Source organism: Tachysurus vachellii, chromosome 21, assembly GCF_030014155.1.
Source record: "Tachysurus vachellii isolate PV-2020 chromosome 21, HZAU_Pvac_v1, whole genome shotgun sequence".
In the NCBI taxonomy this organism is placed as follows: Eukaryota; Metazoa; Chordata; class Actinopteri; order Siluriformes; family Bagridae; genus Tachysurus; species Tachysurus vachellii.
The window spans coordinates 19,299,589-19,319,364 of record NC_083480.1 but is presented as its reverse complement, the minus strand read 5'-3'; the positions used below and the strand labels follow the sequence as shown (position 1 = coordinate 19,319,364).

Genomic DNA, 19,776 nt, shown 5'->3' with positions numbered 1-19,776 from the left:
AATTCAGAAGTCTACAGAAGCATTCTGTTGGATAAATTACAGAAAAACACATCCAATGTAATCAGGATAAATTTCATCATGGAGCTAAACAACGAACCACACTGACACTCAACACAGGACTTCATAAGAGAAATGTTGCTGCTGTGGATCTGTCATCACTTTCAGTTCTGCCACAGAAGCATATAAAATAAATAAATACAAAATACAATTGTTTTTATGACTCTTTAATTCACACTTTATTATAAAATGTTAACCATGTATATAAAATATTAAATCTTTTTCTCAGTACATAATGTTATGTGCTTGTAGCTTCCTGTTTTTAAACAGGTCCACTTTAAACACCATATAACAGTGCAGCGGTGTTTTTTTTTTGACATGATACAAATACTGAACTTGAGCATCATCCCATCACCAACACATCCACTGACATTGTTTTTACTTCATTAACTACAAGAACTGTTTAAAAGCTAGTGTGGCTTTTGTGGCTTTTTAAAGCTAGTTAAACATTTAGCTGTTCATTTTTAAAGCAAATTAGCTTTTTCGAGCATGTAATACAAGCTAATACATACTAATTAGCTTTAGCACATTTTTATATTGACACACTCTCCACACCAGGACATCCCTGTGGAAGATTTCTAATGGATTAAATGTGCGTATGGTGGACTGTAATGGTTTATTAATGAAAATCTCAATTCACAATTATTTCCGATGGCTTCTTAATTGTATCCTAATGTGATTATCACCGACATGCATAATTCATGTAACGATGATTCTGAAAATGTTTCTGATGTTTTCTTCATGAAATACTTGAACTAGCACTTTCTCCCCTGTTTGGTGTGTGTGTAAAAAACAAAAACTTTGAACAGTGTTTTAGACTCATGGTATCTTAAGTCTGTACCCTAGTGAACCAGAGTTAATGTATTCAATGATAGAGACTTAAAAGCACTTTTGTACGTGACTCTGGATAAGAGAGTGTCACGTGCTGTCAGTGTAAATGTAATGAAAAAGTGATTACAGTAAAATATTTGTTTTGCTTTTTTTTATATGAAATCTGACTAGGAGCTGAACTCACACACACACACACACACACACACACACACACACACACACACACACACACACACACACACACACACCTAAATATAATCACAGAGACGGGCACACACTATGGATCCCAGACAACAATGCATCATATAAAATGTTATTTACATAAACACATGCAGATTCCAGCTGTATATTTCTTCTCTTAACAGAACCAAATCATTAAACACAGAAAAGAGAAACTCTTCAATATAAAGTCCTGCCATATTTCTCAGGCTCTCCTGTTCTTAAGTTAACACACATTAAGTCCATTAAGCCATTAAGCTCCACACCCACATGTCCTCAGGCTCCACCTCTGCTTATACAATGGATAATATTTTCGCTGTATATTTTTACGATTTTTAAATTTTGGGATTCCACATATTCCCATGCTCCAGCACCATGAGTCATTAAGTTTAACCTCCACAGATCCTCAAGCCTCAGGTCCATGTGTCCATCATACTCCAGCTTACTGATTCAACCTAAATAATGAAACAGTCTATCAGTTATTTATTTATTAAAGTTATTTTTGTAATGAACATTTTTCCAATCACGTGGGGTTTAATATGTTACATGTGGGGATGTTCCAGTTTAATATGTGTGCGTGTGTGTGTGTGTGTGTTCTTACCTGTGTAATTGTGCTTTTAGAGTGGTTCTGGATAAATGTGTCGGGGGTCAAAGGTCATGTCTGACACATATGGCCCATGGACATCAGGCTCAAGAGGGAGAGCATTGACAGGAAGGTCTGAGTAGATATACAGAGAGGACACACCCTCTAGAGAGAGAGAGAGAGAGAGAGAGAGAGAGAGAGAGTGTGTGTGTGTGTGTGTGTGTGTGTGTGTATGTGTGTGGGTGTGTGTGGGTGTGTGTGTGTGGGTGTGGGTGTGTGTGCATTTACCATCCTGTATGTAGCCATGATCAAGGGTCATTGTACTGTGTTCCTGAAGGGAACACACACACACACACAAGTGAGTTTACAAGTAAGAAACAAGCATGTACACACACACACATCAGTGTGCTTCAGACATAAACTTGTACATAAACATTTCTCCTTCCAGATCTTTGAATAATTTTATAGTAATTGTGTGTGTTGTGTCTCACCATGTCCCAGACGTGTGTGTCATGTTTGAACAGTGAGTGTGTCAGTTCCACTGACACTCTCTTCCTGTAGTCCAAGTTTTTGTCCTCTGAGATTCTGAAGAGCACAGCAGCAGCATAGGTGGCTAAGAATGAGCACATACACACACACGCACACACACACACGCATACACACACGCATACACACACACACACACACACACACACACACACACACACACACACACACTCAGGTTTGACCAATGGATATAGTGTACAAGTTGTGTCTATTGTGTGTATAAGTGAGTGTGTGCCGGCATGCGTGCGTTTGTGTTACTCACCTATCCCTTCGTTGGTGGAGTGCAGAAGCTCCATCAGTGGAGCAGAAGCTCCTTCAGCATCAATTAGTTCAGCTGAGTGTTTATCCAGAGCGAGTTCACATAAAAGCCCGGCTGAGACTCGCCGTACACTCTCAACACAAGAGTATAACAACTACAGTAAGATGGAACGAAAGCAAGAGATACAGGGAGAGAGTAAGACAAAAATCAGTGATTATCTAGAGTTCACAGAATCACAGTTACATAGCAATAATATTCATGAACTGTATCAGTCAGGATTTAGGCCTCATCATAGCACAGAGACAGCACTGGTTAAAGTGGTAAATGACCTGTTACTGGTCTCTGATCAGGGTTGTGTCTCTTTGCTGGTGTTACTTGATCTTAGTGCAGCGTTTGATACCATTGACCATGTTATTGTACTTGATAGACTAGAACATGTTGTTGGTGTTAAAGCGACAGCTCTCACCTGGATCAGGTCTTATTTAACAGATCAATATCAGTTTGTAGATCTAAATGGTGACCGCTCTAAACAAACTAAGGTAATGTTCAGTGTTCCACAAGGTTCTGTTTTAGGCCCATTGCTTTTCTCCCTATATTTGCTACCCCTTAGTACAATTATTCGTAAACATGGTATTAGCTTCCACTGTTACACTGATGACACACAGCTATATGTTTCAGCTCAGTCAGATGTGAGACACCAGATTAATAAGACTGAAGATGGTGTGAAGGACATTAGACAGTGGACGCTTACTAACTTCCTCCTGCTTAACTCTGACACACAGAAGTTCTTGTACCAGGACCACAGACAGCCAGAAGTAATCTTTCTGATTACAGAGTAACTCTGGATGGTCTTTCTATTGCATCATGTGCAGCAGTAAAAGACCTCGGTGTGATTATTGATACCGGTTGCACATTTGAAGCTCACATAAATAACACCACAAGGGTAACCTTCATTCATCTCAGAGATATTACTAAGATAAGAAATATGATGTCATTACTGTACATGATGCAGAAACACTAGTTCATGCATTTGTTACCTCTAGGTTGGATTATTATAATGCTTTACTGTCTGGATGTTCCAGTAGGAGCATAAACAAGCTCCAGTTAGTCCAGAACACAGCAGCTAGAGTCCTAACTAGAACCAGAAGATATGAACATATCACCTCTATCTTATCCTCACTGTATTGGCTTCCAGTCAAGTTTCACATTGATTATAACATACTATTAATAACCTATAAAGCACTTAATGGTCTCACACCACAGAACCTGAGAGATCTTTTGTTTTTTTATGATCCATCACACCTACTTCGATCGAAAGCTGCTGGTTATTTGTTGGTACCTCAAGTACAAAAGTCTCCAGCAGGGGGCAGAGCTTTTTCTCACACAGACCCACAGTTATGGAACAAACTTCCAATTAGTGTTCAGGACTCAGACACAGTCTCAGTGTTTAAGTCCAGGCTGAAAACACATTTGTTTAATCTAGATTTTTGTGAATACCTTTTCTTAGGTACAGGAGCAAATCTGGAGGGTATAAAGTGTTTGGTGAACTGGGATGTCTGGATGAAGCCTCCTTACCACCCTCATATGTTCACTCAGTTTTTCTGACTGCCTGTCCCTGCTTGTTCATTCTACACAATGTATACACACACACACACACACAGTCACCTGTACAAATAAAGGGATGGTCTGCATGTTGGCAATTTCACTCCGGTTAATCGGATCCCTGGCCAAAATGTGTAATGCTCCAGTACAGCCTTCTACTATTTCCTCCATACTAATTCCATCCTGAGGGAGAGACAGAGACCAGTAGAGAAAAAGAGAGGGAAAAAGAGTCAAATACTTGATTTTAAGAACACACATTAGCTCTGCTTATGTTCCCAGCCTCTCTGCTCAATAGTGATGTAAAAGAATTCATTCACATAATGTTACCTGGTGATGGGCTCATTACTTGATTACAGGTTTGTTTCTTGATGATGGGATTCTTACCTAACAACAAACTCATAATGACAGGCTCGTTACTGGATGACAGGTTTTTGTGTGATTATTGGCTCGGTATGTGACGATAGACTTGGTATCTAATGATGGACATATTTTATTTATACATAGATATGTGATTACATATTTTAAAACCAGAATTTAAACTTCAGAACTTCAAAGTAAAAGTTCAAAGTGGCAGACGATTTAATACACTTAGCTACTGAAGATTTCACAGTATTTCACCTGAGCAATGGACCATCAGTTAGGAAGCAGAAGCTTCCATACAATCTCACAAGACCTTAAAAGAGTCATATAGGGCCAAAGACATTGGCTCATGTCAATATAGTGAATACACTAAGCAGGGCATTGCTCAGCTTTTGAGTAACTACCATGATGTGATCTGAAACATTTTTGCACTGTGGCAAAGCAAAGGAATTCACCCACTACTTCATTACTTAATAGACAAATATCCCTTCCTCCTTTACCAGAGGGTTTCCTTTGCTCATTATCAGAAAATAATTCATATTTTACAGGAATGGAAGAGCAGGGAATAATACAGGATCATCCAGTAAATTTGCTTCTCCACTGGTCATTGTTTGGAGGCCGGACAACAGTTGTGAATATGAACTGACCTCAGATGGCTTAATGTGCACCCCCTGCTATAGCAGGCAAATCTAGTTTATACAAAATTCCTGTGCATGGGAGGAAAAAATACAGAGCATTTACCACCCTGCTGGTCCTGAAGGTCTGTTCAACAGTCCAGCCTCATTCATGCAATCAATGTTAAGCATTTTTGGGGACTTAGCAGTCTATAAGATTCACTGGTGTTTATATTTACAGCAATAAAAGCTTTAGAGAGACTGAAAGGGGCATTTTAGAGACCTCACCAACACAACCTGAGATTAAACCAAAAAAGATTACATTTCTTGAAAAACATCTATTTTTGGTGCACATTATGGATGTTAATGGGGTAGCTGTGGATCCCAAAAAGGTTCATTTAATATCCATAATATCTACAGCTGACCTTATTAAGGAGGATGGTGTCACTCCATCTGTTTTGAAAATTCTTATTAATGTTACATTACTAATAGCTTTATTATATTATTTATATCTATGGGACTAAACTATTAGTCCCTTTAAGTGCTGAATGGATTGTTACCTGATAACTGAAAACTGAACTGAATTGAAAATTTAAGTTATCTGGTTATGTGAAGAGATTCGTTACCTGATGACAGCCTCATTACCTGGTAGGTGTTCTGTGTGCTGAGTCTCTGTAGGTCCTGATGAGCCTTCAAAAGCAGGTTAACCAAACGTGGTATTGCACCTGCCTCCCTTAGAGGTGTCTGATTGGCTGGACATAGTGCCAAATTACGGATCAGACCAACGATGGCCTACAGGAACAGGAAGTGGAAAACATGGAATATGGCTGTATTAACACATGGCCCAGTTAGTAAAACACTTAAAAATCCTATTAAGTTTATTTTTTAGTTTAGTTTTTAATTTAACTTTTAAAATCTCTCAACATTAGAAAAAGGTCATTGTAATTTAAAATCTATGTAAGTCAAGCTGAGAAACAAGTAAAGTCGGAATGTGTCTCCCCCTGGTGGTCAATAAAAGAACTGACTACAAATCCCCACTTAATTTCTCCTCTTCACTGTAAAAGTTAAACTGAGACTCATTATCAATTCCTTATTTATTCTTTATGCATATGTACTGAAATAAAAATAACACTTCTCAGACATCTCCAGGATGCTGCGTACCATCTGACTGGTAAATCACAGCTGACATCATAATGATGATAGCTATCCTTCACCTCATCATCAAATCAAATGCACACATAGCTATATAAACTGTGTCTGTTCCCTGAATAGTGAGATCAAAGAGTAAATTAATGAAAAGTTCTCTAAATCATCTTATAATTTAACTTGAAAAATGTCAAAGAAACAAACAAAAACAGTTCCTAAAGTTTGGACTTCTGAACATTAGATCACCCTAAGCACTTATTGTAAATGAAATCATGTCAGACATTTACATTTACATTTACAGCATTTGGCAGACGCCCTTATCCAGAGAGACGTACATAAGTGCTTAAATCTAACATTGAATACATTAATGCTGGCTCACTAAGTTACATACTTAAGATACCATGAGTTTAAAACATTTGTTCAAAGTTACAATGAAAGTGTCAAAGGTGTGTTTTTTTTTTTTTTTTAAATGCAAAAGATAATGAAAGAAGTGCTAGTTGAAGTGTTTCCTGAATAAGTAGGTCTTCAACCGCCGCTTGAAAATAGCCAGTGACTCAGCTGTCCGGACCTCTAGGGGAAGTTCGTTCCACCACCTTGGAGCCAGTACAGAGAAGAGTCTTGTAGTATACTTGCCTCTTACCCTGAGAGATGGTGGAACCAGTCGAGCAGTGCTGGTAGATCGGAGGGTGCGGGGTGCAGTGCGAGGAGTTATGAGGGCTTTGAGGTAAGAGGGAGCTGGTCCATTTTTGGCTTTGTAGGCCAGCATCAGTGTTTTGAATCTGATGCGTGCAGCTACCGGAAGCCAGTGGAGGGATCGCAGCAGCGGGGTGGTATGAGAGAAGCCATACAGACAACAGCCATACTGCACTCTGTCTTACTGAAACTTGGATTAAACCAAATGACTACATCGGTCTAAATGAGTCTCTACACCATCAGGATATATCTATAAGCACGAGCCTCATCAGACTGGTCGAGGCCTCATCATACTTCAAAGTGATGACATCACAGACCATTACCTCATACTGTACACACTACCTGTAGAACAGACTAACTGTGTCTCACCACGTTATCGACTCGGTAGAACTATTATTCTGACCACTATAGACAGATTCACAAATAACCTGCCTGATCTGTCTGGACTTCTTACTGTACCCTTAAACACAAACCATCTAGATGTAATGACTAACAGCATAGACACTATATTCACTAGTACATTAGACACTGTTGTCCCATCAGATTACAGAAGGTTAGAGATAAAACACCTGCACCGTGGTATAATAGTCATACTCACACCCTCCTGTAACCTCGAGCGAAAGTGGAGAAAAACTAAATTAGAGGTTTTTAGAACTGAGTATAAGGACAGAATGTCCAGCTATAGACAGGTTCTAAAAGCTGCTAGGGCTCTGAGCACCTGAGCAAACTCATAGGAAATAACCAGAACAATCCCAGGTTTTTATTTAACACAGTGACTAGATTAACACAAACCCAGAGATCTGAACACACTATTATTCCATCACAGTTCAGTAGTGAGACTTTATGAGATTATCAAGTATCTATTAGTATCTAAGTAACTATTATTAAGTATCAGGAACAAGTTAGATAAACTTATTACTACAGCTACATCATCAACATTACTGTAGATCACATTCCAACTAAATTACTGAAAGAAGTGTTACATAAAGCTGGTGAGACTCTTCTTAATATTATTAACTCCTCGTTATCTTTAGGTCCCTAAATCCTTCAAGTTGGCAGTTATTAAGCCCCTCATTAAGAAACAGAATTTAGATCCTAATGAACTATCAAATTACAGACCTATTTCACATTTTCCGTTTATGTCTAAAATACTAGAAAAGTTTGTGTCTGTTCAACTGAGCTCCTTCTTACAGAGAACAATATCTTTGAAGAGTTTCAGTCAGGTTTCAGGCCCCATCATAGCACAGAAACTGCACTTATTAAAGTTACAAATGACTTGTTCTTAGCTTCAGACCAAAACTGTATGTCACTATTAGTTCTACTTGACCTTAGTGCTGCATTCGACACTATAGATCACAACATTCTCCTACATCGCTTACAAAATTACACAGGTATTCATGGACAGGCTTTAAGTTGGTTTAGATCCTACCTGTCTGATCGATACCATTTTGTAGAATTAAATAGTGAATCCTCCAGTTTATTACCAGTTAATTATGGGGTCCCTCAAGGATCAGTTCTAGGACCTCTGCTTTTCTCGATATACATGTTTCCATTAGGGAACATTATTAGAAGACATGGGATTAGATTCCACTGCTATGCTGACGACACACAGTTATATATCTCAAAAAAACCAGATGAAATAGCTAAAGTGTCCAAATTAACTGAGCTCTCACACTTCAACTTCCATTTAGAGGGATGTTCTGTTACTAGTAGCTCGACAGTGAAAGACCTGGTGTTTATTAGACAGTAACTTGTCTTTAAAATCATATCACCATATTACAAACACAGCCTTCTTCACCTTAGAAATATTACCAAGCTGAGAAACATCCTGTCTGTATCTGATGCTGAGAAGCTAGTTCATGCTTTCATGACCTCTAGACTGGACTATTGTAATGCATTACTAGGTGGTTGTCCTGCATCTTTAATAAATAGGCTACAGTTAGTCCAAAATGCAGCTGCCAGAGTTCTCACTAGGACAAGAAAGTATGACCATATAACCCCAATTTTATCATCTCTACACTGGCTACCTGTTAAGTTTAGAATTGATTACAAACTGCTGCTACTTACGTACAAGGCTCTTAATGGTTTAGCTCCCATGTATCTAACTAGTCTTCTAACACGTTACAATCTTTCATGCTGAACTGAACTGAGCACAACACACACACACACACACACACACACACGCACATCAACTGTATGGACTGCACAGACTTACACTAAATACACACACGTTTTTTGCACACTTTTTTGCTCTTTGCACATGCTGTACCGCTGTTTCTGTTTATTGTCTTTTGTGTATTGTCTTGTAATTGTTTGTTTGCACTGTCTTTTGTCCTGCACTGTCTTGTCTGTCTTGTTCGTCTTGTCCTGCACTGTGTACACCAGGTCACACAGACACACTTTATGTGGACACACATTTCTTCTTATGTAGTGCAAATTATTACGGCACTTCAGGCTACACAAAACCACTGTGTGTGTTTGTGGTGTGTGTGTATGTTATGAGTGTGTGTGTGTGTGTGTGTGTGTGTGTGTGGTGTGTGTGTTTGTGTGTACGTGTGTGATAGGTGTGTCTGTATGTGATGGGTGTTTGTATGTGCATGTGTGTTTGTGCATTCATGTATGTGTGTTTGTGTGTGTGTTTGTGTGTGCATGATAGCTGTGTGTATGTGATGGGTGTGTGCATGTGTGTGTAATGGAGGTGTGTGTATGTGATGGGTGTGTGCGTGCATGTGTGTGTATGTGATGGGTGTGTGTGTTTGTGTGAGTGTGTGTGAGTGTTTGTGCATGTGTGTGTCTGTGTGTGTTTGTGCATGTGTGTGTCTGTATGTGTGTGTCTGTGGGTGTGTATGTCTGTGTCTGTGTTAGAGAGACAGAAGTGCAGCTTGGATCTTGAACTAATGATTGCTGTTTCTCTGTAACATGACAATTTGTTTTTATTTGGTTTATTTAACTTAAAGAGCGAATAAAAAGACATGTGGACGTTGTGTTACAGGAATGTCTTTGGGCAGGTAACAGTAGCTCTATGTCATCAGACCACTCAGTTGTTGATTATTTTAATGTTGCAGCATCACACAGCTTCATTACTTACTTCAGTATTACATTCTGAGACATGGTGCCTTACTATTGCAGGACGATTTATGGGACTCTTCACAAAACTTTTGTTTTTATTTATTCTATGTTGTTGTTTACTTTCTGGACCGCAGTGTGAAGGCCACCAAGGTGGTGACATCATTAAGTGGTGTATGAATGTTTGCAGGTGTGAGAGAACGGACATCACCCAGGTGATTGTGACAGGACCAAAAACACCTAAGCACAAAAATCTACAAAAACAAATGCACTGATCACACAGAGTGTAAAAGAAGCAAAATCATCACAGTGGTGTTTACCAGCAAATTACCTTTGGCACTATATCTCATTTACCTTGACGACGGGCCAGTAGTGTGGTTGTCCCAGTAGCTTAATGATGATTGGGATGCCGTAGTGCACTCTCACTTCATTCTGTGCTGTCTGGGAGAGTGGGTGACGGCCGCTGAGGTGGCGTAGGGCGCACACAGCCGGCTCGGCCACGTCCTGATTCACCGCAGCACATAAGGCCAGCTCTGCCTCGTCCTGATTCACAGCAGTTCGCAGAAGAGCACTGATAAGTGCCTCCACACCACCATGCTGCACCACAAGTGATTTATTACGTGCATTATTACACGTCAGGTTAGAGAGGATTCCTGTAGCACATGTCAGAACGTTGACGTCATCTGAGCCAAGCTGAGACACAAGGATGTGGAGTAGAGAGTCCAGTCCTTCCTGAAGGGAAACACCACTGCAGATCATCAGTCTCAGTGAAACCAACTGTGCAATTGTTGTAAACTGATTATCCACACACACACATACACACACACACACACACATATAAACACACACACACGTACACACAAACACACACATATAAACATTTACAACACAAATGAGCAACTGAGGGTTAAGGGCCTTGCTCAGGGGCCCAGTAGTGGTAGCCTGGTGGACCTGGGATTTGAACTAATGACCTTCCGATCAGTAATCCAAAACCTTAACCACTAGGCTACCACATCCCCGCACACATATAAACACACACACACACGTACACACAAACACACACATGCACATACACGCACAGACAAACACACACACACTCACAAACAAACACACACGTGCACACACACAAACACACACACAGACAAAAACGCACACACACACATGTGTTTTTATTCATAACAAGACTCAGAATTATCAGTTGTCCCTAGTGAGTGTGATATAATAACAGTGACCCACCTGTTTGGTGGCAGCATCACTAAGGTTCCTTAGGGTCCACAGACAATTCTGAACAAGACGAGAACTGGAACCGGTCAGGTGCAGAGCTAGAGCCTGCATGCCTCCTGCAAAAACAGACCAAGTACAGTATATAGCAAAATCTTCCTCTACAGGCTGGAAAAAAGAAAGTAAGAAAACTAACAAACCTGCATTGACAATGGCGGGTTTGTTACTAGGACACACTGACAGCACCTTCAGCACTCTGCTGGTTGTCCACAGCAGCTTCTCATAGTTATAGTTCCTCATAATGGACACTAAACACTCAGGACCTCCACTTGCTAAGATGATCAACTACACACACATACACACACACACACAGAAACAAAAAGAGAGAGAGAGAGAGAGAGAGAGAGAGAGAGAGAGAGAGAGAGAGAGAGAGAGAGTGGCACTGTTTGATAAATGTGGAAAAGGAACATTCCCACTCTCAGTGTTTATAATGATTTATAATCCCATTCTTAGTGTTTATAATGATTTATAATCCAATTCTCAGTGTTTATAATGATTTATAATCCCACTCTCAGTGTTTATAATGATTTATAATCCCACTCTCAGTGTTTATAATGATTTATAATCCCACTCTCAGTGTTTATAATGATTTATAATCCCATTCTCAGTGTTTATAATGATTTATAATCCCATTCTCAGTGTTTATAATGATTTATAATCCCACTCTCAGTGTTTATAATGATTTATAATCCCACTCTCAGTGTTTATAATGATTTATAATCCCACTCTCAGTGTTTATAATGATTTATAATCCCACTCTCAGTGTTTATAATGATTTATAATCCCACTCTCAGTGTTTATAATGATTTATAATCCCATTCTCAGTGTTTATAATGATTTATAATCCCATTCACAGTGTTTATAATGATTTATAATCCCACTCTCAGTGTTTATAATGATTTATAATCCCACTCTCAGTGTTTATAATGATTTATAATCCCACTCTCAGTGTTTATTATGATTTATAATCACACTTTCAGGCGTTACCCTGATAGGGATGATGTTCCCATTTCAGTCAGGTTCCTCTTAAGGTTTTATCCTCATATCATATCAGAGAGTTTTCCTTTCATCACTGTTTTAAAATATTAAACCTTTTTTTATTTTGTTAAAAGTGTCGTATAAGAAATGAATCAGGAATAATTTAGGAATACCGTCAGACATCAGACACAACAATATCTCAGCACAACACTCAACACATTTACAAGACAGAGGCAGATGAGGGAAGCCACAGTGGACTGAAGGTGCACCAGACAAGAGCTCATGGAGGTCACTGGGTGAATAACAAGATGATCTAATGGATGTAATGAAGAACAGACAGCTGGATCCAACAGAATGAATAACACAATGGCTGGTACAAACCAGGACCATACAACAGAAGACAGGCACAATGGTACAAGAAGTGGTACAATCCAACAGATAGCAATGAACATAGATATTAGACAGAGTGCACAATCAGAAAATACAAGCCAGTAGAATCCATTTATTGGAGTGAGATGGTTGTATGCTGTTTCTTTATAAAGTCAACAAAGAAATGAAATAAACACACACACACACACCTTACTCTCCTGGTTGGCATAGGATAGGATCTGCAGGCAGTCAGTGGTAATGGCGAGGAACTTTGGGTTTGTGTGTTTGAGCAGTGGAACAATCTTCTGCAGACCGTCACACATTCGCACCGCCATCTTGGAGCCATCTTGGTGGAGCAGCAGGTTATGTAGTGTGGTGATGGAGTAAAATAATACGGCCTCCACTGGAGAACTGACACAGAGAGAAGGAATGAAATACAGTAAGAGGGTAGAGCGACATCTACTCAACAAGAGTACCAGGAGAACCTAGGAACAGTTATGACCTGGTCCAGTACCAAAGGTTCCAGTGGGACTGTTTCTGTTTCCTGCTTAACCAAAGGTGTAAAATAAAAGGTATTTGGTGGCAGGACTAATATTCTGTTCATTTCTGATTGGTTACAACAAAACTCAACAGTAAACAAAATGGCTTGCTGGGGCCTTTAAAAAGATCTTTCAATTCTCAGCTCACATAAGCATTTTAATCAAATTCCTACTATGAAAAACCAAAGTTGGATGTTTCATGTATATTCCTTTAAAGGCGGTATACAGAGCTGTACGGTTTCTCACTGACTTCCTTCCAGTGTGGTTATCTAAAATGTCCACATCTCATTTCAGGATTTAAACACTGAGGTGACACTGAAAACTCTTTCAGTCAGTGATAATACTGAGCAGCTACAAAACATAATTTGCACCAAACTTGTTTGCATAATGATGAAGATAATCCCTGGGCCTCGGTTCACATCCTGAGAAGTATGATTTCACAGGTAAATATTCTGACCATAAAGTGCATGCTGGTATTTTTAAGGGAGTGTCTGCAAAAAAACAGAAATGTACTTTAACGGTACTAGATTCAGTGCCTTTGTGTGTCTCTGTGCAATGAGAAGAACATGAGGGTTTTACCTGAGCATGTGGATGAGAGCAGGGACACCCCCAGCAGTGAAGATAGCGTTCAGCCCCTGGTGGTGGTGTGACAGGCAGTGGAGGATGCTGGCCATGCAGCGAATTGTTTCCATGTCGCTTGAGCTCTGCATTACCCGCAAAACTGCTGATATCATCACTGCTGACTGCATCATCACATGTCGAGAAGCATCATTACGAACCAGACGGCTCACAATTAGAGCTGCCTTCCTCACCACCACCTGAGTACAGAACCATTAGCACTGTTTGGCAACTGTCAAATTCTGTTTATCCACATTTGCTAATATGAGAATCACCCCTACTATTATAAGTCTTGTACTTGTATATTATATACTTGTACTAGTAACAGTTTTATATCAAGTTAAAAATCTAAAAAAAAAACCTGCTAACCACAAATGCAGCTTTAAAATGTGATTTTCATTCAAACATATTTCATGAATTTTTCTGGTTCTGATTAACATGAAGTAGATTTGCATCTATCTTATGATAATACCTGATCATCGTCAGTCAGCAGTTTGATGAGCTCTGGCAGGGCTCGCTTGGCGAGCTCAGCATCATCCTGGTAATTGATCAGGTGAACAATGGCATTGTTCAAGAGGTGTGAGGGTTCAGTCAAACGATGTACGTTGGACTGAGAGTCACTATGCACTAATGTCTCATGGTCTGCTAATGTCTCAGGAAACATGGCGGCCCGGACACGCTGAGTTCGGGTCAACTGGGCATCAGAATCTAAGGAAATTAACAGAAGGTGAGTTTTTGAGCCAAACATGCTAACAAAGACTGCTAATTGCTAGCATAAAGAGCTAATCTGTATTAGCATACCTGCACCACAGTCCTCCACAGTAAATGTTTTGGCACTGATCTCTGATTGGTCTTCTTCATTTACAGTTGTGGCTCCTGATTGAATGCCAGAATCGACTGTGTAATAAGTCTTCTGCCATTCAGCTACTTTCACCTCTGCATCACTTACTACACAAACACACACACACACACGAAGACACACACACACAGACACACACAGACACACACACAGATACAAACACAGACACACAGACACACACACAGATACACACACACACAGACACACACAGACACACACAGATACACACACAGACACACACACAGACACACACAGATACAAACACAGACACACACACACACAGACACACACACAGACACACAGACACACACAGATACACACACAGACACACAGATACACACACAGACACACACAGATACACACAGATACACACACAGACACACACACACAGACACACACAGACCCACACACACAGATACACACATACACACACACAGACACACACACACAGACACACACACAGACACACACAGATACACATACAGACACACACACAGACACACACACAGATACACACAAACACACACACACACAGACACACACACAGATACACACAAACACACACACACACAGACACACACACAGATACACACACAGACACACACACAGATACACACACAGACACACACACAGAGACACACACACAGAGACACACACAGACACACAGAAAGATACACACAGACACACACACACACACACACAGACACACACACAGACAAAGCTAATTATGAATAAATCTAGTAATGCATTAATCTAATCTGATATCCATTACTGTAAATAAAGGATGGTCTATGTCTATGTCTATGTCCTATGGTCTATGTGTCTGTGCCTCTCTCTGAAATAAGAGTTTTATATAAACATACTTGGCATGGACATGTTCCTCTTCCTCCTGTCCAATCTGAAACACACAATAAACATGCATTTATCTCCACTTGAATGGCAGACGTTTAATGCACATTTTAAAGCAAATTGTGAGTAAAAACATAATGTTAATAATTATTTAGAGTATATAAATATTGACCCAAGGACAAAGGAGTAACTTACAGAGTAACGTCATTACAGACTAATGGTCTTTACAGAATATCATCACTACACACTAACCTTCACTACAGACTAATGGTCTTTACAGAATATCATCACTACACACTAACCTTCACTACAGACTAATGGTCTTTACAGAATATCATCACTACACACTAACCTTCACTACAGACTAATGGTCTTTACAGAATATCATCACTACACACTAACCTTCACTACAGACTAATGGTCTTTACAAAGTAAGGTCATTACTTCATTACTAACATCATTACAGAATAACGGTCTTTATAAATTAACAATCATTACAGAGTAACAGTCATTACACTAAGAGTCATTACAGAGTAACAGTCATTACACTAAGAGTCATTACAGAGTAACAGTCATTACACTAAGAGTCATTACAGAGTAACAGTCATTACACTAAGAGTCATTACAGAGTAACAGTCATTACACTAAGAGTCATTACAGAGTAACGCTCTTTACAAAGTATCAGTCATTACAAACTAATAGTAATTACAGAATAATGGTCATTTTAGAGTAACATTCATTACGTTACAGAGTGACATCTTTACAGACTAATGGTCATTAATGAGTAACACTCACTAAAGTTTAACAGTTATGAGGACTTCCGCTGACTGGGCACGAGCAATGCATGCCTAGACCGGAGTTCTGTCTCAAAAGTCTGAATTTTGGGTATAGTATCATTACAGTCAGAAATGAATCCAGAACATCCCTGAAAATGCCTGGATCAAATAAAGAAACAATAAAGGTCAAATTGGCAGTAAGCAAAGTGATGGAGGAGCTCTATTAGATGGAGGAACTACTCTCTGGAGAAATCCAAGCTTTAAATAGCATGATGGAATCATCAAACTCTGCAGTTAACGAACTACAACAAGACATTACCCACCAAGCTGAACTAAGTAAATTATTACAAGGGCAGATGGATTCATGAATGCTAACGTGTGTGTAGTTACACAGGAGTTTAATACACACCAGCAAAAGATAATGAACCTCCGAAACAAATTGGTCAAAATGGAGGACCGTTCGCGGAGATGTAATATCCGACTAGTGAGTCTACCTGAGTCAGCTGAGGTCAAAAATGCTGTTCAGTTTCTCTAAGAGCATTTATCGAGGTGGAGCCCTTCCCTTCCGAGACGGTGGAAACATAGAAATCCAGCAGGCTCAGTGCATTTATGGCAGTCGGGAGAAGACAAACTGCCCTTGAACACTCATCTTTCGGCTCCTTAGGTATCAGGATAGGGCACCAGAGCACCCCAGTTGGAAAAAAACAACTTTAGCAATGAAACGGCTCTGAATACGGCTCTCCATTACGGCTCTGTCCGTTCCTGATATATCCAGCAACTCTGAAAGTGAAGATCAACGGAACGCTACGTTACTTCAGCAGCACTGAGGATGCTGAAAAGTTTTTGCTGGCAGTGGATCATCCTCCGCTCTCAACACCTGTCGTGCCGAATACCTCTAATGCAGGAAAACCCATCCGTCGTTACCTCAGAGTCTAGTTACTCGGTACAATGGAAACTGGTAAGCAAATAGGCCCTGTCTATACAGGTTTGGTGGGTTGTATATTAGTATTTCTGATATTTGTTTGAACCTGGACTTGGGACAGACTGCTTTGGACAGCCACAGGCAGGACAACTGAGTTTTGTTTACTCTTTTCACCCAAAGAGAGAGTATTTTAGGTCCTTTCTCTTGCGGACAGATTGTAATGTTCTATTTTCTTTTTGTTAATTGTTCCACCGCCAAAGCCTTGTAGTATTTGTGTTAGTTATGTGCATTATACATTATTTTACTACTTTTGTGTTCATGTTTAAATTTTGTGAAGTTATGTCCTGAACACCTGATGCTTAAAACCCTTTTATGAATACAGCCCTTAATGTAGTAGTTAAATTAACAAAGTGCTTAGATTTCCTTACATGTAAAAAGAGCTCAATTGCGTTGATTTAAGAAACACATTTAAAAATGGATGATTATTTATAGATTCCAGAACAGATTCTACAAATGTGTGGTTTATTCTTCTCCTTCAAATAAATCTAAGGGTGTTGGATAGAAAATAATAATAATAATTAATACTTTTGTTACTGAATTGAACATTGTTGATGCTTGGCATCTAAGACATCCCTTAGAGAAAAATGACACCTTTTTCTCTTGTAGACATAAGACATATTCCAGAATTGACTACATCTTTGTTTTGCCTTGATTAAATTACTTAGTCACATCTGCAGACATTCTTCCTATTATTATTTCAGTTCATGCTCCTGTGATGTATACTTTTGATCTTGCACAGAATTCTGGCAAACGCACACATAGATGGTGCTTCAATACAACGTTACTTCAGAACTCAGAGTTCCTGAAGCAATTGAAAGCCAATCTCAAAACATTCTAATAAATTAATCTAGAATCAGCATCATCACCCCAGATACTTTGGGGAACAACAAATACATATTATGGGGGAATGTATTTAATTTGCTTCTCATATGAAGGCATCCAAAAATTCCAGAATTACACAGTAAATGAAAATGAAATTCAGGTATTGGAATCAGATGAAAAGCGGCAGTTCTTTTGAACAACTCTCTGAGACGCTCTGATCAACAACAGGCGTCTCTCTCCTCCTTGAGATTTAAATTAAACAACCTATAAAAAGCTAAAGTGGAATTTTCAATCCACCGTACTAGAGTGACTTAATATATTATATACTGTATAGCCAAAGTGAAAGCTCAAGCAGGATTCTAGATTCTAAAATAAAGCAAAGTGAATCATTTTTCATCATTAATGCAATTGAAACTCAATCAGGATCTGTTACTTATGATGCAGAGGAAATTAATTATATCTTTAGACTTTTTTATTGCAATCTCTATAAAGCAGAATTGTTCTTTGACCAGAATGTTCTCAAATCATATCTTTTGAACCTTAATCTATCCTCCTTGTCCAGTGAAGACACAGCGTTTGTTGATACAACTCCCACTATTACAGAACTAAAAGATGCACTGTCCAATTAAAAGAGGCAAATCTCCCGGGTTTCGCAAAAGGCCTTTGATCTGGTAAGTTGGAGTGTCTTTGTGTAGTCCGAATTTGGCTTTGGGAAAATATATCTATGGTTAGAACATTCTACACTAATCCTTATGCAGTTGTGTTAACAGGTAACACTATATTCGTTTATATCACACATAGTAGTAAAGGAACACAGCATAACATTTTTCTTTATGCGGATGACATATTACTGTATTTTACCAATATTCATGTTTCCTTGCCTCAAATAATTAAACTATTCACCCAAATTTAGTCAATTCTCTGGCTATAAAATAAACTGAGATAAAAGTCCTTCTTCTTCCTTTGAATGTCTCGGCAAAAGGTCTTACATTAGCACCTATCCATCATATCCAATGGCATGACACAACATTTGCATATCTAGGTTTGAAAATAACAAAATGTTCTAATATATCACATAGAAATTATGACAATCTTAAACTTGAAATCTTTGCAGATATGCATAGATGCTCTTATCTCAAAATGTCACAGCAAGGTAGAATTTCAATAGTTAAAGGGTTTGGAAGGCTGAATATTCTCTTTTCTATGAATCGTTTACCCAATCTGCAAATTATTTTGAGGAGTTGTAATCTCAAACCTCTAATTTTAGATGGGATGGTAAAAAAAACGGTATCTTTCTAAGTACATTTCAGCGGATGGAACTGTCTGGTGGTCTGGCGCTCCCTGATTTTAAGTTGTATTATTGGTCCTTTAAGGTGAAATTACTCAAGGCCTGGTTTGATTAAAACTCTGTACTACCTTGGCGCCAGATATAAAATTGTAAAACCTCATAGAATTGAAGATCTGTTATTTGCTGGATTTAAACATAAAATGGCACATAGGATATATGGACCAATTATAGGTAACTCCCTGGAGGTCTGGTCAGGTGTTCAGCAACATATTGGTTGTACTACTAAACTTTGTGATCGTTCCCCCATTTGGTCTTATTACAATATTTTGCAGAACTCTGGCCCATAAACACAAGCTGGGCCTCTAGGGAAGTTTACATTCTGCAGGATTTGTATGGAGAAAATGGTTTATACTCATTTCTGGACCTCAAAGTAAGGTAC

General features: G+C 39.0%; 1 protein-coding gene across 2 annotated transcripts in view; it reads right to left on the bottom strand.

The window, feature by feature from the left end:
• Positions 1-287: 287 nt before the first annotated feature.
• The window catches only part of LOC132864025 (junction plakoglobin-like), a 40,890-nt gene continuing 21,401 nt past the window's right edge, over positions 288-19,776 (bottom strand). The window contains exons 2-16 of one of the 2 annotated variants that reach the window (XM_060897221.1): positions 15,484-15,518; positions 14,563-14,705; positions 14,234-14,469; positions 13,723-13,961; positions 12,814-13,015; positions 11,398-11,542; positions 11,213-11,316; positions 10,331-10,708; positions 5,717-5,863; positions 4,161-4,280; positions 2,499-2,649; positions 2,182-2,303; positions 1,979-2,021; positions 1,709-1,855; positions 288-1,562 (exon numbers count right to left, since the gene is read on the bottom strand). In XM_060897221.1, coding sequence (XP_060753204.1) covers positions 1,725-1,855; positions 1,979-2,021; positions 2,182-2,303; positions 2,499-2,649; positions 4,161-4,280; positions 5,717-5,863; positions 10,331-10,708; positions 11,213-11,316; positions 11,398-11,542; positions 12,814-13,015; positions 13,723-13,961; positions 14,234-14,469; positions 14,563-14,705; positions 15,484-15,518 — 2,196 coding nt within the window. In that variant the 3' untranslated portion in view covers positions 288-1,562; positions 1,709-1,724. Of the gene's footprint in view, positions 1,563-1,708; positions 1,856-1,978; positions 2,022-2,181; positions 2,304-2,498; positions 2,650-4,160; positions 4,281-5,716; positions 5,864-10,330; positions 10,709-11,212; positions 11,317-11,397; positions 11,543-12,813; positions 13,016-13,722; positions 13,962-14,233; positions 14,470-14,562; positions 14,710-15,483; positions 15,519-19,776 lie in introns of both variants that reach the window. The other variant, XM_060897222.1, reaches the window with a different exon arrangement.